The sequence below is a fragment of the Tupaia chinensis genome, unplaced genomic scaffold (genome assembly GCF_000334495.1).
Source record: "Tupaia chinensis unplaced genomic scaffold, TupChi_1.0 Scaffold000199_1, whole genome shotgun sequence".
NCBI classification, from domain to species: domain Eukaryota; kingdom Metazoa; phylum Chordata; class Mammalia; order Scandentia; family Tupaiidae; genus Tupaia; species Tupaia belangeri.
In genome coordinates, this window is record NW_006159674.1 from 5,142,106 (window position 1) to 5,162,069 (window position 19,964).

Sequence of the window (19,964 nt, forward strand, 5' to 3'; positions counted from 1 at the left end):
CCCTTCTCCTCTTTGGATTTTGGACACACACACACACACACACACACACCCAGTGTGAGTTTAGCCACCGGATCCGGGACTTGAACCATGGTCAACTACATGGGAGTCCAGCAACATAAGCATTATGCCATCTGCCAGTCCCTTCTGTGAACTTTTTTTAAGACCCCTCAGGTATGTCTGTATCTGGTAAAGTTGCCTCAAGCAGGGGCTCCATTTAAAATCTAGTTGCCTGCATTGAAATTCTTCTGCTCCCAGTTGCATGACCTGAGTAAAGTGATTTCATTTTTATTTAAGTGTTCTGTTCTATAAAATGGGGGTAATAATTGTGCCTTCTTCATCAGCTTGCTGTGAGTTATGAAGCAGTTATTTTGTGCAAAGCATTCAAACAGTGACTAGCATGAAGAAAGTGCTCAAGGAATACTAATTTTTTTTAATCCTTTTTTTTAGAGAGTTTTTTTTTGTTGTTGTTTGTTTTGTTTTGTTTTGTTTTGTTTTGTTTTGCTGTAGGACATGTGTGCTTGCCAGAAAGATGGAGAGAGACAGAGAGACAGAAAGCAAGAAATCAACCCCCATGGGGGATGGCCACACTGCAATCCGTTTCCCTTCATTCTCCTGTCCTCTTGGAATCTTGGGCACGCACGCACATGCACCCGGTGTGAGTTTAAGCCACCAGGCCTGGGACTCAAACCGTGGTCGACTACATGGGAGTCCAGCGACATAGCCATTACACCAACTGCTGATCCCGAAATACTGATTATTATTATTACTCACGTATAATATTGAAAGCATTCATACAAAGAGCATTTACTAAACTCCACAATGAGCCAGGCCCAGGCTGGACAATGGATTATACGCATATGTTAAAGGAACCGTGCATGTATTTGTTTAAACTATTCTTTTCTTTTGATTTTCCAGGGGGTATGCAGTGGAGAGACAGAGAGGGAAAAAACAAGAAAGCATCCCCCCAGTGGAGGATGGTCATACTGCAGTCCCTTCTGCTTTATTTCTCCCTCCTTTTGGGGTTTTGGGAAAGTATGCACATGCGCCCAGTTATTTCCCAAGTCCTGGACTGGAACCGCACAGTCAGCCAAGTGAGATCCAGCTGCCTTAACCACCAGATTACAGGCTAGCCCTATTCGTTTTTCAAAGATGCAGTAACTGGAGCTGGCCGTGCTATCAGCGATGCACGGCTGGCTTCCCAGCAGAGCTCTGCGGGTGGAGATCAGTCTCATTTCAAGCCCCAGAGCTGGTTGGGGTTTGGTACATCCTGGGTATGTAAGGGACATAGCCCTTAGCGATCACGGAAAGGCCAGGTCTGTTCAGGGTAGCTGGAAGGCAGTGGAACTGTTTCTTTTTTAAAATTATTATTATTATTTTATTTTTATTATTCATACATTAAATTGCTATACGCCATTTAGATTATGAAGAAGAATTAAAATTCAGAGCTCCACCCTGACCACCACGCGTGCATTTATTTTCCCTCAGCAGCTTGGCAAATGATTGATTTTGACCCAAAGGAAAATAGATAGGGCCTGGGGATCAGAATTTTCACTATCGCCGTAAGTGATTCACTCAATCCCAAAGTTTCACCTGGAGTTTTAGGAATCCAGAAGGTCTCTAATTGTATTATGAGGATCCTACATGCTATATTCTCTCTGGGTCTCTTCAGAACATTTGTGCATTGCTCATGGAGCCAAGGTATGGCCCTACCAAGGGACAAAACTCCATGGTTTGCTTGACAGTAATCAGGAGCCCAAAAAGCTTTACCTGTCCTGGAGCCAGCAGTGGCATGGTGATTAAGGCAGCTAGATTCCTACATGGCTGACCAGGGTTCAAGTCCCGGACCCAATGGCTTGAAAATTACACCGGGTGCATGTGAGTACGTGCCCCAAATCCTAAGAGAATAGAGGAGTGGGATTGTGATGTGGCTATTCCCCCAGGAGGTGATGTCTCACTTTCCCTTGTTCTGTCTCTCTTCCCCAGTGAGCACACGCTCTCTATGGCAAAGGCCTAATTAAAACAAAACAAAAAGCCTTACACTTCCTGTCTTGATTCCCAGGGCATATCTGTCCCCCAAAGCAGAAGCATTAGTAATAGAGGTGAGGTTTTATGGGTGCGCAGTGTGACAAGTACATCACGTGGTCAAGTGGGCGAACATGAGGGAGGGACGTGGACATTTTTATTTCTATTAATCACCTGTACATTCAACAAATTTGTATTATGCAATGCTGCACCCTGGGTGTTATGCTGGGGCAGATGAAAGATGAATCCAACGCAGTCCTGCCCTTAAGGACTCTCCAGCCTGTTACAATAATAAGCCCCAAAACACAGCTAGAGTACAGGAGTACAGAGAAGTGTTCCATAAAAGGAGGACAGACAGCCTTCATAGAGGAGGCTAAAGGAGAGATTGGAGTTTGAGCCCCATGTGACTGGTGGGATTTATTAACCATACCTCAATATCTGTGTCCTTGCCTTAAAAGGAACCAAAGGAATTTTTTTCTCTTGATCATATCCGATTTAGAGTTTGAGTGACCAGAATATTAGGTGCTAGTCTAGTCTAAATTTGTAATTCTCAGAATCGGCTGCGAGGAAGGACACGTGCTTCTCTGTGTTCTGAAAACAGCTCACAGAAAGGAGAAAATAGACCCGGTTAGGGATGACTTCTTGTTAGTTCCCGGAACCTTTGCCTTTATTTACAACAGCATGTTCAATGCAAGTTCTCTCAACTGAAAAGGCCTTTGGGATTTGAAAACTTTTCTGGAAATCAGTGTCTTTAAAGCTTTTTTGCCAAAATGCTAGAAAGGGAAGATGCTAGTACTGAGATCTTCACAAAGTAGAGGCGCATTGTTTTGTTTCTTTTCATGGAATGCCTCGGACCTGCCACTCCAAGTTCTGTGTATTCCTGCCAGCTTTCTGCTTGGCTATTATTTTGATAAGGGACAAGAAAGTACATCCTCCCCTCAGGGTCATTAAAGTCTTAGCACTTGGGTCCGTTGTGGAAACACTTCTGCAGCTACACAAAGTCTTCTAAACAAACTAGTCCACGCCCTGGCTCCAGGCTGGGGCCCCGGGATATTCACAGAATGTGGCATCAGGCTCTGACCCGGGAGCAAGAGGTCAGGATCCACAAAACAGGCTGGATGAAATCACCACCCCCGTGCAGGGAGGTGCAGAGAGCTGAGCCCTCCCTGCCAGTCTGGCAACTCCAGCAAAGCCCGCAGAGTTCATCCCACACACTCGGTGCTAGTCACTGCCGTGTGTTTACATGAGTAATGGAGCTGCCGGGGGAGGGGAATTGTAAGCAGAGCGCTGAGCCTGGCAGCTCGCATTCGGAGAGAAGCTGACATCCACGCCGAGTGGAGACTTCCAGGGAAGTGGCCGGGGCGCAGTCACATGCTGTAGCTTTCATGAGCACAGACATCCATCAGGCAGATGTTTGTCGACTGGAATGGGTAATCGCTACTTTCTCTTTGCTTGATTTTGTTGGGGGAGTTTGTTTACCTTTTGATCATTCCAGGCTAGCTTTCTGGGATGGAATTTTCAGACCCAAAGCTTTAGGGAAGGAGCGGACAGCGGGTCTGGGATGGGAACCTGAGCCCCAAAGCTGCTTTTTAAACTTTTGTCTGATTGTAAAGGCAGCCTGGCTTACTGAGCTTTACCAACAGCAACTGTTATCCACAGGACAAAATCAAATGAGTAGGGTTGATGGTGATTGTAAAATGTACAATGTCAAATGCTCTAAAAGCCCCCATTGTCTGGGGGACATAAGTAACAGTAACAACAGTTAAGAGGGCTTGTGTTGTTCAGAGATGACGTTGTCTTAATCATCCCTTAAAGTGATAAAAAGTGTGGGAACCTCAAACGGTCGGAAGGAAATTGGGGTGTAATTCATGAGTCTGAGTCGTTCAGAAGTTGGTTGGTTAGTTGGTTAGTTTTAATTTTGACTTGGTGACTGCTGAAGTTAAGTGTGCCGGACCATCACAGCTCTCAATAAACAGCAGCTTCTCCGTCCTGCTTTCCGTATGGATCTTAAAAGCAGTCAAACTCCGCAGCCAGGATGGATTAGAACTTTGATTTGTATCTTGTGTACAGCCTTTCAAAAGTGTAACCCTAAAGGGATTGGGCTAAGAACAGTGTAATCTTCGAGGGTTATTTTAAATTACCCTCAATATCTTTATAAAAAAAATATACTGAAAAGGAAAAAAGAACTTGCTGATTTCAATGTATCTGCCAGATTTGTTGAGATTTAAAACGTGCTGGTCATAATATTATTAGTAAGTGCGTATAATAATGTTTTCCAGCTTGTTATTGAGAACGCCTCTTTTTAGCTCTCTACTTATCTGTATGGCAATTTGAGAAAAGGCTCTAGTCTCCAATCACTTTCAAAGAGAGATGTTTTCCGGCGTTACATTACTATGATACTTGAATGGGCTGGCATATTACTTAGGTTTCTGAAAACAAGATACAAACAACAACAACAAAAAAAACAAAAACAAAGAATGAAATAGAAGCCTGCAAGCCTGGTTCAGGGTTATCTTTCAGCCCCAAAATGCTTCATTTCTAACCATGGGGAAGGGCATTTTCCTTATCATCATTCTGTATAGCTGTAGGCTTCATTTTGCTTAATTAGATGTGTTTAAGTATGCTAGCCTCACGTTGGAAAACATTTACAGAAGTGTCCCTCTACCAAGGTGCCACCTTCAGAAGAGAGAAATACGTGAAGAGGGTTGCCTACCACAGAGATGCGTGTTTCTCTGAACTATTAGAGGAGACTCCTGTCTAAAATGCTGGGTCTTTAGTAAGTAAACCCATGCAAATGAAAATGTGTATCAATTATTCTCCATTTGTTTTCAGCGCCAAATCTTAAAGGCAGACCACGCAAAAAGAAACCATGCCCACAAAGAAGAGATTCATTCAGTGGTGGTGTTAAGGATTCCAACAATAATTCCGATGGCAAAGCCGTTGCCAAGGTACAGTCATTCACTCCGTGGTATTCATTTTGCTGCGTCTTTTTATTTTTCTTTCCTCTTTATCTCTGTGCTCTTGTATCTTGGGTCAGTTTTCAATTCAGAATGTGACTTTGGAATTCAGAGCTTTTGAAGTTCTATGCTGCATCTGTTCCTGCCACCTCCTCTCCTCCAGTGGCTGGGGGTGGGGGGAGGTAGGCATTTTGATTACTCAACAGAAAGACTCCCCACCCCCCAGTTCAGCCTGTTGGGTAAAGGACAGATGATTAAGTGCCTACGTCATTGAGGCTGAGATTTCATAGTAGGTGACACAATGACATAGTTTACTCTGCTTGTATCAAAAATAAACCAGCTGAACCATCCTCTTTCTGAATGTGTTCATCTAAGGATGCTTCAGAGATTAACAGAGGATGAAATTAGAAATGGCTAGAATTAATCTTTTTAGGTATGTACTCTTCAAAGTCACCTCTAATTTATACTGGAGTAGAATTAAAGAAACAGAGAACTATTTATGTGTATACATATATGTACATATACACACTTATGTGGTTTTACAGATTCCTGTTAATATAGAAAGTCCACATTCTAGTCTGTTTTTCAGGCTCCAAGTCCATTTTGCCTAAGCATTCTTTGGATTCCTGAAAGTACGTGCCTGAAGTATTTTCCACCATGAAGGGCCGAAGTGTCACTTCATATTTTTGGACTTATCTTTTTCACTGTTGAGAGATAGGGTCAGATTTCCATGGTTTCCAGATTTCCATGTACTGGCTGATTGCATTTTCATGATATTTCTGTGCCAAGGACAGTAATAGTCCCTCTAGGACTTGAAGAATAGATTTCAACTGATACCTGATTTTCAGATCCAGGAAATAAAGTTCTGAACATGGGAGCATTTGGGCTAGGGATAGATTTGGAAGATCTTGATGTAGGAGAAAAAAAAGTTGTGTTTTGACAATCTACTATTTGTTTGCCATGCACCCCACCCCCTCCCAGGGTAATGAAATAAATTTGAGGCATTCACATTCTTTAAATCTTATCTGCAAGTATGATTATTTCATTCAGAAGTTCTGGGACATTTTGGTTAGGATTTCTTCATGCTTCCAAGATTCTGAAGGCTAAAAGGAGGTCAACCAGAAGAAATGTATATTTTCCATTTTCTGGATAAAAACAGATCTATCTTTTCCCAAAAGTTGCTTTTGTTCTGTTCATTTTATCTTCTGTGAGTGAGTCCATATGGGTCCCATGAACCGAACTACATTTTCTTATAAGTTGGATATCTCAACCCTGGATGTATCTACCTGGGTCTTCAGTTTCCATGGTGGGACATTCTTCCCTGTGGCATGGTTTGCAAATTCATCCAGCAGAATGGAGCAGGATGTTTCAGGACAGTGACACTGAGCAAAACTTGTAGTTGGTGTCCAGCCCACACCTCTAGGGTGACATCATGCATTTATGCCAGCATCTTCTGTACCTGATCCCAGCAGGGGAAAGCTCCTTCCCATGTCATTTGGAGACACTACCAAGATATGCCTCTGGGGATTTTACAAAACTCAGCCAATTGATCTAAAAGCACAATACCTTCAGTGCTTTCCTCCATGGAAGACAGCTCAGGACTCACCAACTGAGAAAGGAGACTGTTCTACAGATGGGCTGTATTCAACATGCATTGACGTGTCCTCCTTCAGAAGGGTAGAAGTCAATCCATGGGTTCCTAAGTACCCCTTCACCCACCTCCACTGCTGCCACCCTCAGAATCTTTACAAGGAGATGGGTCATCCTTCTCTGCTGCTGTTCAGTGGTGAGTGGAGGAATGTTACATGGAGTCAACTCCCAGGGACTGGCCTCAGGGCTCAATTCTTTTCAGAGACTTGGATTACAGTACTTGCTGTGACCATTTCCAGTGGGTCTGGAGAGACTACTTCAACTAGAAGAAGAAAACAAAAAAAGGGTAGTATGAAGGTTGGCGAGCCTGTTTATTGGCACCAAAAGAGAGAAGTAAAATTCCCGTGGAATGAGCAAGCCACATCTAGAACCAGCACAGCCATTAACAAGGCATCTGTGTCTTAAGGTGGTCTTTCCTCCATGAAATTCTCCAGTAATTATTATGAACCTGTGACCCTCTGATCATTTGCTCAACTGGAAGTGACACCTGAGGTGACAGTGAGCTATTTGACTTTATGACCAAGATTTGCCTTACACAGACCATGGCTAGCTATAGGGAAGTACCAGCTTCCTGCTGCTCCACACGGCAGAGCTCTAGAAGTGGGACCCACTGGTTTGTTGTGTCCATGGGGAGAAAAACAAGTCAAGTAACCTGCCTGTCGCCATTGAAAGGTTGCACTCTCTCAGTGTGAACATGTAAAGTAGCTTTGCAAGACCCTGTTTTCTAATGGAAAGATAATGTCCTGACTTCCATCAGCCAATGTCACATGGAGAGGAGATGAGGAGTTCTCCAAAGGCATCGTGAATGCATCCAGCCCAAATCCTGCTGTTGCCTTGTGATCATTTTCAAGCAGCAGTTTTGGAGTCCAGACCTGTTCAGAGGGCATCTATCTATCCATGTATTAGTGAAATCTTCTTGGCCTGGGTCTCTAATGAAAGGCCTATATTGATAGAAGGCAAATGATTTCTCATATCCTGCAAACATTTTCCAGAGGTGTCTAGCAGGTGGATTATATCCTAAAGTGAATGTAAAAAAGGAAACCACAATTGCTGTATGTCCTTTCGTGTAAATCACAAACATACTTTTGGCATTTCCCAAATGTGATATTTTGATTATTTTTAATAGTTTCCATTGTAACTGGTCCTCAGAACTACCCTCAAGGATTAACCTTCTAACTTTACTGAGGAAAACATGATGGGTTACCTAGCTAGTTAGTAACCAAACCAAGATGAGAACTCTAATTTCTTTACTGCAGATTCAGCACATCTTGCTGCCCAGTTGAAGGCTGGATTAGTTATAACTCAATCCCGTGGAAGGATGTGGTTAATATAAAATAGGTGGTGGTTCATTGAAGACGTTAAATGTTGATTCTTTAATTAGCACTTCCTCAATCACTTTGGAAACCCCAGAGAGCTGAGTGAACTCAACAGGTGTATAGTGTTCAGGGAAAAACAGATCTAGTAATTAACTGTCACTATCAAAAGGTTGGGCTTGCTCAAGGTCAGAGTGAAAACTAGCTTTCATTTCCATTAACATCTGTACTATAATAATTCAGCAGACTAAAACACTGAGGATGTTTTGGTAAATGTGAAAAAAAAAATGTAGGAAGGAACTTGATGTGGTCCTACCCAGAGACAGAATAATATTCTTTTTTTTTAAAAAAAAAAAAAAAAAAAAAAAGAATTTTGCTTAGGATGCATTTGCTTGCCAGATTGACTGAGAGAGACAGAGCGACAGAAAGCAAGAAATCACCCCCCACGGGGAGATGGCCATGCTTCAATCCCTTCTCCTCCATTCTCCTCTTGGGATTTTGGGCACACACACACACGTGCCCAGTGTGAGTTTTGAGCCTCCAGGTCTGGGACTCAAACCACTATCAACTATGTGGGAGTCCAGCGATTTAACCATTACGCCATCTGCTGGTTCCAGAGTAATATTCTAAGGAGCTCATTTATGTTAACTAAAAAAAAAAAAGCATCAAGCCAATCTGAAAAAGGAAGCCACTATTTCTTGAAAGTTTATTTATTTATTTTGGGTGACAGAGAAAGACCCCATGGTGCAATTCTCTCTCCCATCTTCCAGCCAGCCAGGATCGTGGGTACACCTGACACATTCGGGTTGACTTGGGAAATGAATTCCCATATGGCTCCAATACAAAGTAGTGGTGCCCTGCCACCTGCACCACTGCACCCAGGCTCTCTCTCCCTGTTTATTCCTTGCCAAATACTTGGTCTTACAGAGTCAGCATGCTTGACGCCCACTGAAATTCAGGACAGAGTTCAGTAGGGGGCAGCCTAGAAGCTGAGGTTCTGAATCACTTTGGACCTGGCTTGTGCATCCCCTCCATCTTTCCCTTTATTTCTGGAGGTTGCTACACATGTGAGGCAAAGGCAGCTGTCTAGACACAGAAGAACAAACCTCCTACTATGACCTGAACGGTGGGGCTTCTGACATCCTGATTTAGATATCCTTATCACTGTAAATGTATAGGGAGAAATACTATAAACACTATGAATATTACTATAAACACCACAAATATTACTATAACACTATAAATACCATTATCCCTATAAGTTTAAAATTCATTCTGTTTCTTGCCCAAGCTCTTGGTCTACTCAGATCTGTACAGGATTGGAGTTAGAGTGAGGCAGGCCTGAGTTGCAAACCCTGAGGCCTGCTTCTCTCTGGTCATCTGTTATGAGACGTGGCCTTGCCAGTCTTCCGTTTTCTTGATTGTCAAGTGGGGTTAAATATCAGCCTTTGATGGTTCTCTCTCTCTTTTTTTTTTTTTTTTTTTTTTTTTGAGAAGTTTTAAATGTTTTAATCCCACTTCCACAGTCCCTTAAAAATTAAAAATCTTGGGGTCTGCAAGTAGTATGGTGGTTAAGGCATTGGAGTCCTGCATGTCCTACCACAGTTTGAGTCCTGGGTCTGGCGGTTAGCTTCTTTACTTTCTCTTTCTCTGGCTCTCTGGTCAAATTAAAAAATAATAATAATAAATAAAATTAAATAATTCTTTTACAAAAATTAAAATAGAATCTAGAGGTTCCGTTGAATTAATTAGGCAGGAAGTTTTAGTTTTCCAGGAGAAGGCTAAAGAAATTAAGTTAGTGTGTTCACTCAAGAGAATAAACCTGTTACAGAGGACACACTTCCCGTTAATAAATAAGCAGTAATCTTTTAGTCTTCATGTTTGGGAAGGAGGCTCTGCAGGAACAGAAGAAGGGTTCAAAAATCTGAAATGGAGGAATGCTGTAAAAAATATGTGGGACATTCTTATTCATAACATTTCCCAGCACTTGCCCTCTTCTCTCCCGATGTTAGATACGGAGATGTAAAGAGTATCGGAATGTACACATTCCCCATGGGCACACTTGAACTCAAAGTCTGACCCTTTGTACTTCCCCCTTTTACAATTAAAATAGCTCAGCAACTTAGTGTTATATTTAACAGCCATCAAAGGCCTTCTTGTAGAACATGGCAGAGAGGAGGGGACGTTAGGTTAGCCGCTCAATATGCCGAACTCCATATCCGCCTGGAGTGTGGAAGGAAGACTATCTGGAGCGTTTGACACCATTTCTTTTTAAATATCTGCCTGAAGTGTGGAAGGAAGACTGGAGCGTTTACCACCATTTACTTTTTAAATATGGAGCGTTTCACTTACCCTCCTCGAGTTGTTCGCTGACCTCTACTTTGTGTGTGTGTGTGACAAGTTAACATCTCCTATTGTATTCCCAGGGTGGACTAAAAGCAAGACGCCCTCAGTAAAGAGTGGGATCTTTTGTTTTCTACCATGGGTATATCTCAGCGTCACCCTGGGTGACCGACAGCAGTGACCTTGCTGGTTTTTCTGATGCCAGCAAAGGCTGGCATCCACATACTTTTCCACGTTGCTGGAGAGAGTAGCAACGAGATAAGTTGACCATAAATAAATAAACTTGCATTTCATTTTTATAAAAAGTCTAAAATGTGGTACTACTCATTAAGAAGGCAGAGTTTGTTCAAGGACATTAACTGATGTGCCCTTTAGGAAAAGAAAAGGTATAAAGAGGCAGAAGAATGTTCTTGCCAGATGCAAATATTATTTCTGGTTTCACTTCAACAGACTTGTAAGGTGTCTTAAAGAAGCTGGCAGTGTGGCAAACTAGGGCCTAGTGGCCGCCTGTTTCTGTAAATAAAGTTTTATTGGAACACCGCCATGCCCATCATTTACATATTACTTCTGACCACTGTGGTGCTGGAGTTGAGTAGTCACAAAAGAGACAGTATGGGGGACAGGGCACGTGGCACAGCAGTAAAATCTGATACTCTGAGACTGACCTTGTGGGATGGTCCTCAGTTCATGCCTGTAGACTTCCCTGAATACCCTGCACGCACACTCATCCATGATCCTGGGGACTGGCTGAGACTGGAAATGGATCGCAACATCAAGAAAACTGTGCTGCCCCAGAGTCTACAGTATTTACCATGTGGCCCTTTGTAGAAGTTTCCCGTCTGCTGGTCTGAGCCAATTCATACTCACTGTGGCCTCTAAAAAGCTGTTAAAAGCAGGGATAATTTGGGAACCAGCAAGTGGTGTAACAGTTATGTCATTGGACTCCCAAATAGTCCACCATGGTTCGAGTCCCAGACCCGGCGCTTAAACTCATGCCAGGTGTGTGTGTGTGTGTGTGTGTGTGTGTGTGTGTGTGTACCTAAGATCCCAAGAGGAGAATGGGGGAGAAGGGATTGTGGTGTGGCCATCCCTCGTGGGAGGGGGGAGGGAGATTTCTTGCTTTCTACCTCTCTCTGTTTTTTTCACATGTACCCTAGAACAAAACCTCTCTTAAAAAAAATAAATAAATAAATTCAAAAAAACTTTTAAAAAGCAGGGATAATTTACAGGTTGATCCTTACTGCCCAGTGGAAAATGTCACTAGCTCTGTCTGTAAGCATTCCCAAGCTGTGCCTGATGTGACATGCCGTATTCTCCCTTTTCCAGGTGAAATGTGAGGCCAGGTCAGCTTTGACCAAGCCGAAGAATAACCATAATAACTGTAAAAAAGTTTCAAATGAAGAAAAACCAAAGCTCGCCATTGGTGAAGAGTGCAGGGCGGACGAGCAGGCCTTTTTGGTGGCTCTTTATAAATACATGAAAGAAAGGAAAACACCCATAGAACGGATACCCTACTTAGGTTTCAAGCAGAGTAAGTATATTTGTTTTATTTCCGAAATCTCAGAACTGCTCAAATGCTTTCAGTTGGGGAAAAACAAGATTGATTTGAGATTATGTTGAAATCCTAATCTGGGGATAGTCCCCTCTGTTTATTGTAGAGCTACACATTGTCCAAGCCAAGAATTTTTCCCCTGCCTCTTTCCGCTACATTGTTTCCTTCTGGGACAGTCTCAGTGAGATATTTATAGGCTCGAATCCACTGATTATGACTGGAAATAGACATGTTGAAAGTGTCTCATTTTCTGTTTTGTCAATCTTGAGTGTCTCTAATGCTGCTCTTGTGAGATAATAGTATGACGTAGCTTTATCAGGCACAGATGTTGCCTGTGAAAGACGACATTTAAAGGTGGACAAAACAACCACAAAGAGAAAACTTTCCTAAACCCCAGATTGGTGAAAAGATAACCAAAAAATCTGACTTCAGACTAGACAAGAAACACGCAGATTTGAACAGAGGGACCAGTTTTGAATTACTTTGACATGCACATTGAAATGTAAGTGTCATCGTCTATTTGTAAGTAGAACAGGGAACTCAAAGTGAAGCAGGATTTCATATAAAAAGAGAAGAAATCCAGATCCTACCCTGATTTCACAACTGAATATATATTTTGCCTCTGTCTGGATTAGTGGCGCATAAAGTGATGAACCCCTGGCTTGAAATAGTGTTTTCTCCAAATGCATCTTCCTAGATTAAAACCATGTGTCATTTTGATGAAGAATGTCAAACCTGTATGTTTTACATAACAATTTACATACCTAATAGCAATTGGCACTGATTGCAAGAGAACACTTGCAGCCATTATAAACTTATATAACTACGAATGATTACAATGTTTGTCTGAAAACTGGTTGCTTGAAATAGAAGTAAAATTAATGTACTATGAACAGCTTTGTTGCATTATGCATTGGTTCAGATTAAATCAAGGCCGAGGCAGGGCTCTCGCTAGCTTTGAAATAGTGCAAGGTTCAATGAGGCTTTGCGAACATGTTGTGTCAAAGAACCTTTTTTTTTTTTTCTTTTTTAAATTTTCATTTTATTCTTCATTTCCCTTACAAAGGAATTACTTGGAGATTGAATTTTACTCTCTTGTAAAAGAATCAAATCCATGGCAGTCCTATTCCATGGTTTTTGGTGCAATCGAACAGGGTTGCTGGCAATTTGGCACAGTTATTTAACAGCATAAACATATGCAAACCCTGCAAAGAGAAATCTGTTTGAAAAAAATGTATCTGCAACATGACACAGGCAACTTAGGGGACTAACCAGGCTCATGACTCAATTCCTCTGTGAATAAACATCTTCCTTCCCTTTGAGCTGTTGTGTCACAGCTGCCTCGCAAGTGAAATAGGTTTTCTTACTCATTGCAAGGCACCCCATGTTAGCGAAATACCGTCTGAGCCTTTCATGTAGTGCTGCCATCAGACATTCTGTTGAGAAGGTATCATATATTAAAGTGGCTGTTATTTATTTATTGATGATGGAACATTCTTATCTGGAGGAAGCATTATATATTACCATCTAATCAATGGCCTCTTTCTGAGTGTTGAACAAGACCAACTTACAATTTTGAAATCTCACCCTTTTTCCCAAGGACACTCTTCTTTTGTTGTGCTGATGGCAACAGGACTAAAACTGTGTTGTCCTTTATCTGAAAAGTAGAACCATTTTTGTAGTTTTGTGACAGTTTCTTAAGAAATATTTTAAGTGGTAATATTAGATCCTGCTCTTGAATGCCCTTGGGCAAATTGTTTCCTAAGAACTTAACTCTCTGGGGTCCACTAGTATTTTTTTTTCCTTTTTCTCTTTCTCATTAAAAAAAAAAAAAAAAAAACACAGAATGTTTTAATTGACATTTCTTGGAAATATGTTAATGCAATGCTTATCTAAATACTTATTGTCCCTCTAACAGTTAACCTTTGGACTATGTTTCAAGCTGCTCAAAAACTGGGAGGATATGAAACAGTAAGTGTTTAAGCAACTTAAATGAAATAATTTTGCAATCTAACTTTCCCCCTCTCTTTGACTAAAATGGAGAAAATGAAAAAGCAAACCGTCATTGACTGCCTTTGCAAATGGCTCTACACTTTTGGGGGTTTATTGGGCCGCTTTTGGAAACAATCCCAATTAGTTCCAGGTTTGGCAAAATTGTAAACTTGTCATAAAAACTACAAGTGGAAAACATATGTAACTCTCCCCTGTCAGGGAAATTAGTTGGGTCTGTAATTTTTTCCCATGTTGAGAAAGGGCTATTATTGTACAACAAGCCAAGATTGCATAAAAGAAATTTCCCTTGGCAACATACCTGACATCTGTTCATGTCTAATATGGGAAATGTATTAAAGGCTTTCAAAAGTAATCAGTATTGGCCATTAAGGAATAGAATGCAGCAGAATCTCCTCTCATTCTAGGGCAAAGAAGCTTTATTAGACAAGGGTCAGTGCTGCATAAACAGGAAGTTATCAAACTTGCTCAGAACAGACTCTGACACTCTTTATCAGCTAATTCTAACTGACAGGAACGGGTTATTTTTAGCCTACAGGAAAATTTGATGGCCACGGATTTTTACAGCATGTATTTTGAAGCAATAAAATGTTAGAGCAACAAGCTAAGATTAAAATCTTGAAATAAGAAGAAAGAGCTACATTAAGATAACACACAGAGATGACATCTGTAATAAAATCAATTGACATAGGAAGATGTCGTCACTGGAAATATTTTCTCCTCCACACAATGATCAGATTAAGTCTCGCAGTTTCTTTTGCAATCGAATAAGAAATTATTGTTCTTTCCTTACACAGTAATCTGGGATATCTCTGTACCATAGGAAAATGACAGTAAGAGACACAAAGTCAAGTAAATGAAATTCATTTAGCCCAAACATAATAACCAGTGTTTCTTGCCAGATAAAGCATAAAGCATATTGTTCCCCAAACTAATATAATGGTTTGATGTCAAGGGCTTGGGATGGGAAAAGATGGCAAGTGTTGTGTGATTCAAATAATCTAGTATTTACTGCAGAGATATGTGCTATGAATTCTGAGTAAGAATTTTTTGATGCAAACATACATGCATGTAAAGTGTTTGATATATGGGCATATACATTTGTGTTTATGAGGAAATATACTTATATGAACCATATATATAATATGCATTTCTTACACATGAATTTACATGCAGTCTTTGTTTTATTGAGTGCCCTATATAAAAATAAATATGGTAATTTTTCACTTGGTTGAGCCTGTTGATAGGACCAGGATATGACTCCTTGGCACTATAGTTTTGTGCACCCTTGTGCTAATTATACTTTCATCCATTTTAAAAAGATGATAACTTACTCACTGTTAGTCTCATAAATTTAGGCATCAATCCACAGCCTAGACTTTTAAGTCTAACTTTTAATGTTAGGAATAGGAATACACATTTTTATGAACTGTGACTACAGATAGTTACATGGTGTTGCACAATATTATGAAATCTCTTTTTAAACTCAGGAACTATTTGTTTTTCACTGATAGGAAGTGTGCCAGCGAATTTCACAGAATTAGTTTTTCCTGCTTTTGTATCTTCTGCATCTTCACAAAGATATTTTCCCCCACGCAACAGCAAGTTGGTGTAGAATGTACAGAAGAAATTTCTGATAAGTTTCAGGGAATTTGCAAGTGCTCTTTGAACAAAATGTATTCATTCTTCTGTTGAAATACATGGCCTCACAAGCATCAGATCACCTGATCACATATCTACTGAATATCTTGTGTTGTACAGGCATTGTGTTAGACCCGATGAGAGATGCAAACTATCCAGCCCAGTGGTTCCAGTACTTAAGTTGTTTTCTATTCAGTACAGGCAGTAATTATGAGATAAGGTGGAAAAGATCAGTGTCCTGGACAGGTGAAGTATTTCCTCATGTAAAGACTGGCTCTGATTCCATTTTAGCAGAACCTAGGGGAACGGGATGGAATTTGGACATGAATGATCATGGCCTTCCAGAAAGAGAATGAATCTGAGATGGGTTGGACAAGCAACATGAAAGGGAGTCATCAGAGAAGGATAGAAGAAGATGGTGCCAAATGAGGAAGGCTAGGCTTTTGCATGCCAGGCCCAAGTGATTCAACAGGCAGTAGGAGGCCTCAGAAGGTTGTCAGTTCCCCATGTCTAGTAATAAGGGCTCTTCTCTTTCTGGTATGGGGTAGGGTGCTGGTATCTTCAAAAAGGGACATTTATGCCCAGTTTTAGGATAGACATGGGGAAGTCAGAGAACTGTTACTATGTCTGTTGGTTCTCAATTGCTTTTGGCTTGAAATAACCCTTATGCCAACGTGGCATATTCGAGAGAAGGTATATTCTGATCCCCTTCTGTGGGGTAAGTGAATATGGGAGACCAGATTCGCATCCTCCCTCATTTTGGTTATGAACAGTATTTTTAAAGAAATTCTTCCTTCTTCTCTTCCTTCTTCCTCCTTTCCTTTTTCTTTTCTTTTCTCCTTTTCTTTTTCCTTTACTTTCTACTATTCTTCCTCCCCCCAACAAGCCAGAGGGCACACATGCAGGAGAAAGAGAAAGCAGTCCCTAATGGGGGTTGGTCATGCCACAATAATTTTTCATGCAGTTCTCTATCTTGTCTTAATTCTGGAGGCATGTCTGTGCCTGGCATGTTTTTCAATCTGTTTGGACTGGGATTTGAACCCCGTTGGGCCAATTGGGATCTGCCTTGCTTTGTGCAGAGTTTACCTGCTGTGCAATGGGGACAATCCTCTCTTTAGAGGTTTCATGCTCCCTACTGGCACTTAAATTCACCTATTCTACATTTAAGCTTTCAAACCTTTTAAATATAGACTGCATTTTCCTTCTTGGCATATTTTGACTAATAAAATGGTAAGATAGTGTGTGAAGGTTTAATTTTCAAGTCAGTTCATTAGACGTACAAGTAATACCCAGCATCTGGGGACTGAAGTTGTCATCAGTTACTAGAGGATACTTATCTGTCAGATTATCTGCTATCAGAAACAAGTATAGACTTACAGTCACCTGGACTTTACAGCCTTCCAGATCAGTGACTCCCAAAGGCTACTCAAAAACTGGGACTCAAGGTTTCAATGGAGAACTTTAAGATATAGTAGTTGTGTAAACCCCTCCGCCCCCTTGCTATAAGATATAAATTCTGCAGTGGGGCCCAGGTCTGAAAACCAGAGACTTCCTTTCTTTTCAGCTGGCCAGGTGAGCTCACAGAAAGCCAGTGATTATTAACACTTAACTTACTTCCATCTATGGCTGCTGGCTTCGCATGTGGCCCCCATCTAAGTCAAGTATCAAAGATTAGAAATTTGTCTTTCTATTATATACACATGCTAGAATGTGAGCATATCCTTGGCTGAAGAGAGGCAAAGAGTTTCTGACTTGGATTTTTCCATTTGGTAAAGTGGTAGTCTAAGTTAGGACTCAGTAAACTATTTTCATTTTGAATGAGGGAAAGTGTAGCATGCTAGCATTTTAATTTTTTCAGAATTGGCCTTTGTGCAAAAAAAAAAAAAAAAAAAAATAGGATTCTTGCTCTGCTCCAGTTCATATCCTCACTTTATAAATGAGAAAATTTAGGCACAGGGAGGTGAAATGACTTGCATGGGGTCATCATAGCAGTCTTCCAGTTCTGACTTGCAGAGAATTTTGTACACAATTTTCTCAACCTCCATAGCCTCACTCTGAGGAAAGAGATTCATAAATGACTTTTATTTGTGCCTCCCTTTCCCAGTATTCTTTTATGGATCCAGAATGCTTTCTGCATATTTTGGGTGATGTTTCATAAAAAGGATCTAATAACCTATGTTTGTTAGTAACATCTTTCAGTATATTCTTTGTAAGTAACATGAGTCTTACCAGATGTAAAAATCTCTGATTTTTATCTGGTTGTTTAGAGAAAAAAAAATTTTATTTGATTTTTTTTATCTGATTCTTGAGACCAAAAAAGTGTGAGTGTAGGAAATGGGTCAAGAAATTTGGATAATACAAGTATTCAAGAAGAGTGGAAAAAAAACCCTGCAAGTATAAAATTTGTAGATGTATTGCTTCTCCTGTTAACTTGTGATTGGATAAAGACATCTCTCTGGAATCCCTTCTTGTTATAAAAAGAGGCCATCTTAATTGGCTTGTTTTTCTTTGTGGTTATAAACTATTCCAAACCTTCTGGTTTGAATTGCGGATTATGGATTATTTCATTTCAGTCCTTCACAACCCTCAAATTGAATTTCAAAAAAAAGAAATAGGAGCAGAAGTTTTATTTTAAGCCTTTATAGCATTTGACTAATGCTTATATACAATTCCCTCAGCCTCCTCTGTCCTAGCTGGAAATATATAGTGTGTTCTTTCTTTGCTTTTGAGATCATAAATGTATTGAATGGATTTGATTTCCTAAAAAACAATATTCTGGCATTTTGGTTGTCAGTGAGGAGCCTTCCTTTGCAATTATACACTCAACTTTTCCTCCCAAGCATTAGTAAAATATGGCTCACCTATAGATGAAGAGGTAGAGTGGGATGGAGTTTTACTGATGAACTGAAGAGGGCTTCACTTCAGTGTCTGGTGAAGCAATTAATTCTGGGAAAGTAGCTTGGGATATTACCAGGATGCAGCATATTGAGGGAGGTTTGCTAAAGTGATTTCCATTTGGCTAACCATTTGATGGCAAGCCAGAGGCAATATTTGGAGAGAAGGGAGAGTAGGGAAATGGGTCTTAAATAAACCTTATCCTAGAGGCTGGGATGATGCACAATGGTCCCTTCTAAGAATATCAGTTTGCAGGTCCTAACCTTCCTAATGGTGAGACGGAACCATTGTTTTCATCTAGAAGAAGAAGTCACCTCTTCTTGCTTGAAAGCTTAGGCCTTTACATGAAATTCTGGCTTTGACATCATTTTCAAGACAACTTTTGAATCTAACCCTAGTTCTCTGGACAAAGCCTCTTGCTTAATTCAAAATTCTTAAGGCCAAAGATGATGTCATGTAGTTTTGAAAGGCTCCAGTTCCTGGAGTACTACCAGGAAAAAAAAGTCATCTTCCTTGAATTCAGTCCGCCCTCAAGGTGTCCTGAGAAAGAGGCTGTTACTCAGAGCAACCCAGGCAACGCCGCTTGCAGGAAAACTCTTCTCTTGACTTCAGATTCCTGAGACACTCTCAAGCATTGGAAGAAATTAAGTCTGAAAAGATTGCTGATTGCTATTTCCTCACCAGGCTGTAAACACACCAGGATTATTTCATCCCTGCAACCTCATAGATTAAATAATTTCCCGGCCCGAGCCTATGCCTGAGATTAAAATAGTGTTTTTCCAATTTTTTAAAAAATATGACAGGATATTTTCACCAATAAAATTGTGAAGAGGACAGATTCCTTGTCCACTCACTAGACCTGTTTTCTGAGCTGGCCTTAACAATGTGGAGAGTTAGATTCAGGCCACCTTTAAAATTACCTGGGTTGGGGCCAGCAGGTGGTTAAGACGCTGAATCCCGCGTGGCCAATGCCTCAGTTGAAGTCTCAGACCCAGCAGCTTGAAAAACATGCCAGGCTGTGAGTGCTTGTATGCCCCAAAGGAGAACGGGGAAGGGATTGTGGTGTGGCTTTCCCCCAGGGGGTGATTTCTCACTTTTCCTTCCTCTCTCTCTCTGGTGAGCACATGCACCCTATAGTAAACAAACTAAAACCATAAATAGATAAAATCAAATAAAAAAATTAAACTGCCTGGGTTCTAAAAAAATCAGTTTGAAAACCACAGTATTGGGACCAGCAGTTAGCATAATGGTTATGTCGCTTGACTCCCACGTAGTCGACCGCGGTTCGAGTCCTGGACCCAGTGGCTTAAAACTCACTCCGGGCACGTGTGCCCAAGATCCTGACAGGATAATGGAGGAGAAGGGATTGCGGCATGGCCATCCCCTTTGGGGGGTGATTTCTCACTTTCTGTCTTTCTGTCTCTCTCTCTCTCTCTGTCTGGCAAGTGCACGCACCCTATAGCAAAAACCTCTCCCCCAAAAAAAAAAAACCCACAGTATTTATAAGCACGAACACTTCATGAACATAATGGGTAGGGAGTGCTTCTCACAGAGGTTCTTGGGTCTTGCTTACACTAGGGA

At 40.9% G+C, this 19,964-nt stretch overlaps 1 protein-coding gene across 1 annotated transcript in view; it reads left to right on the top strand.

The window, feature by feature from the left end:
• ARID5B (AT-rich interaction domain 5B) overlaps positions 1–19,964 on the top strand; it is a 239,555-nt gene that overhangs the window by 188,225 nt on the left and 31,366 nt on the right. The window contains 3 exon segments of the mRNA XM_006147078.3: positions 4,855–4,970; positions 11,612–11,816; positions 13,756–13,808. Of these exon segments, the coding sequence (XP_006147140.1) occupies positions 4,855–4,970; positions 11,612–11,816; positions 13,756–13,808 (374 nt within the window).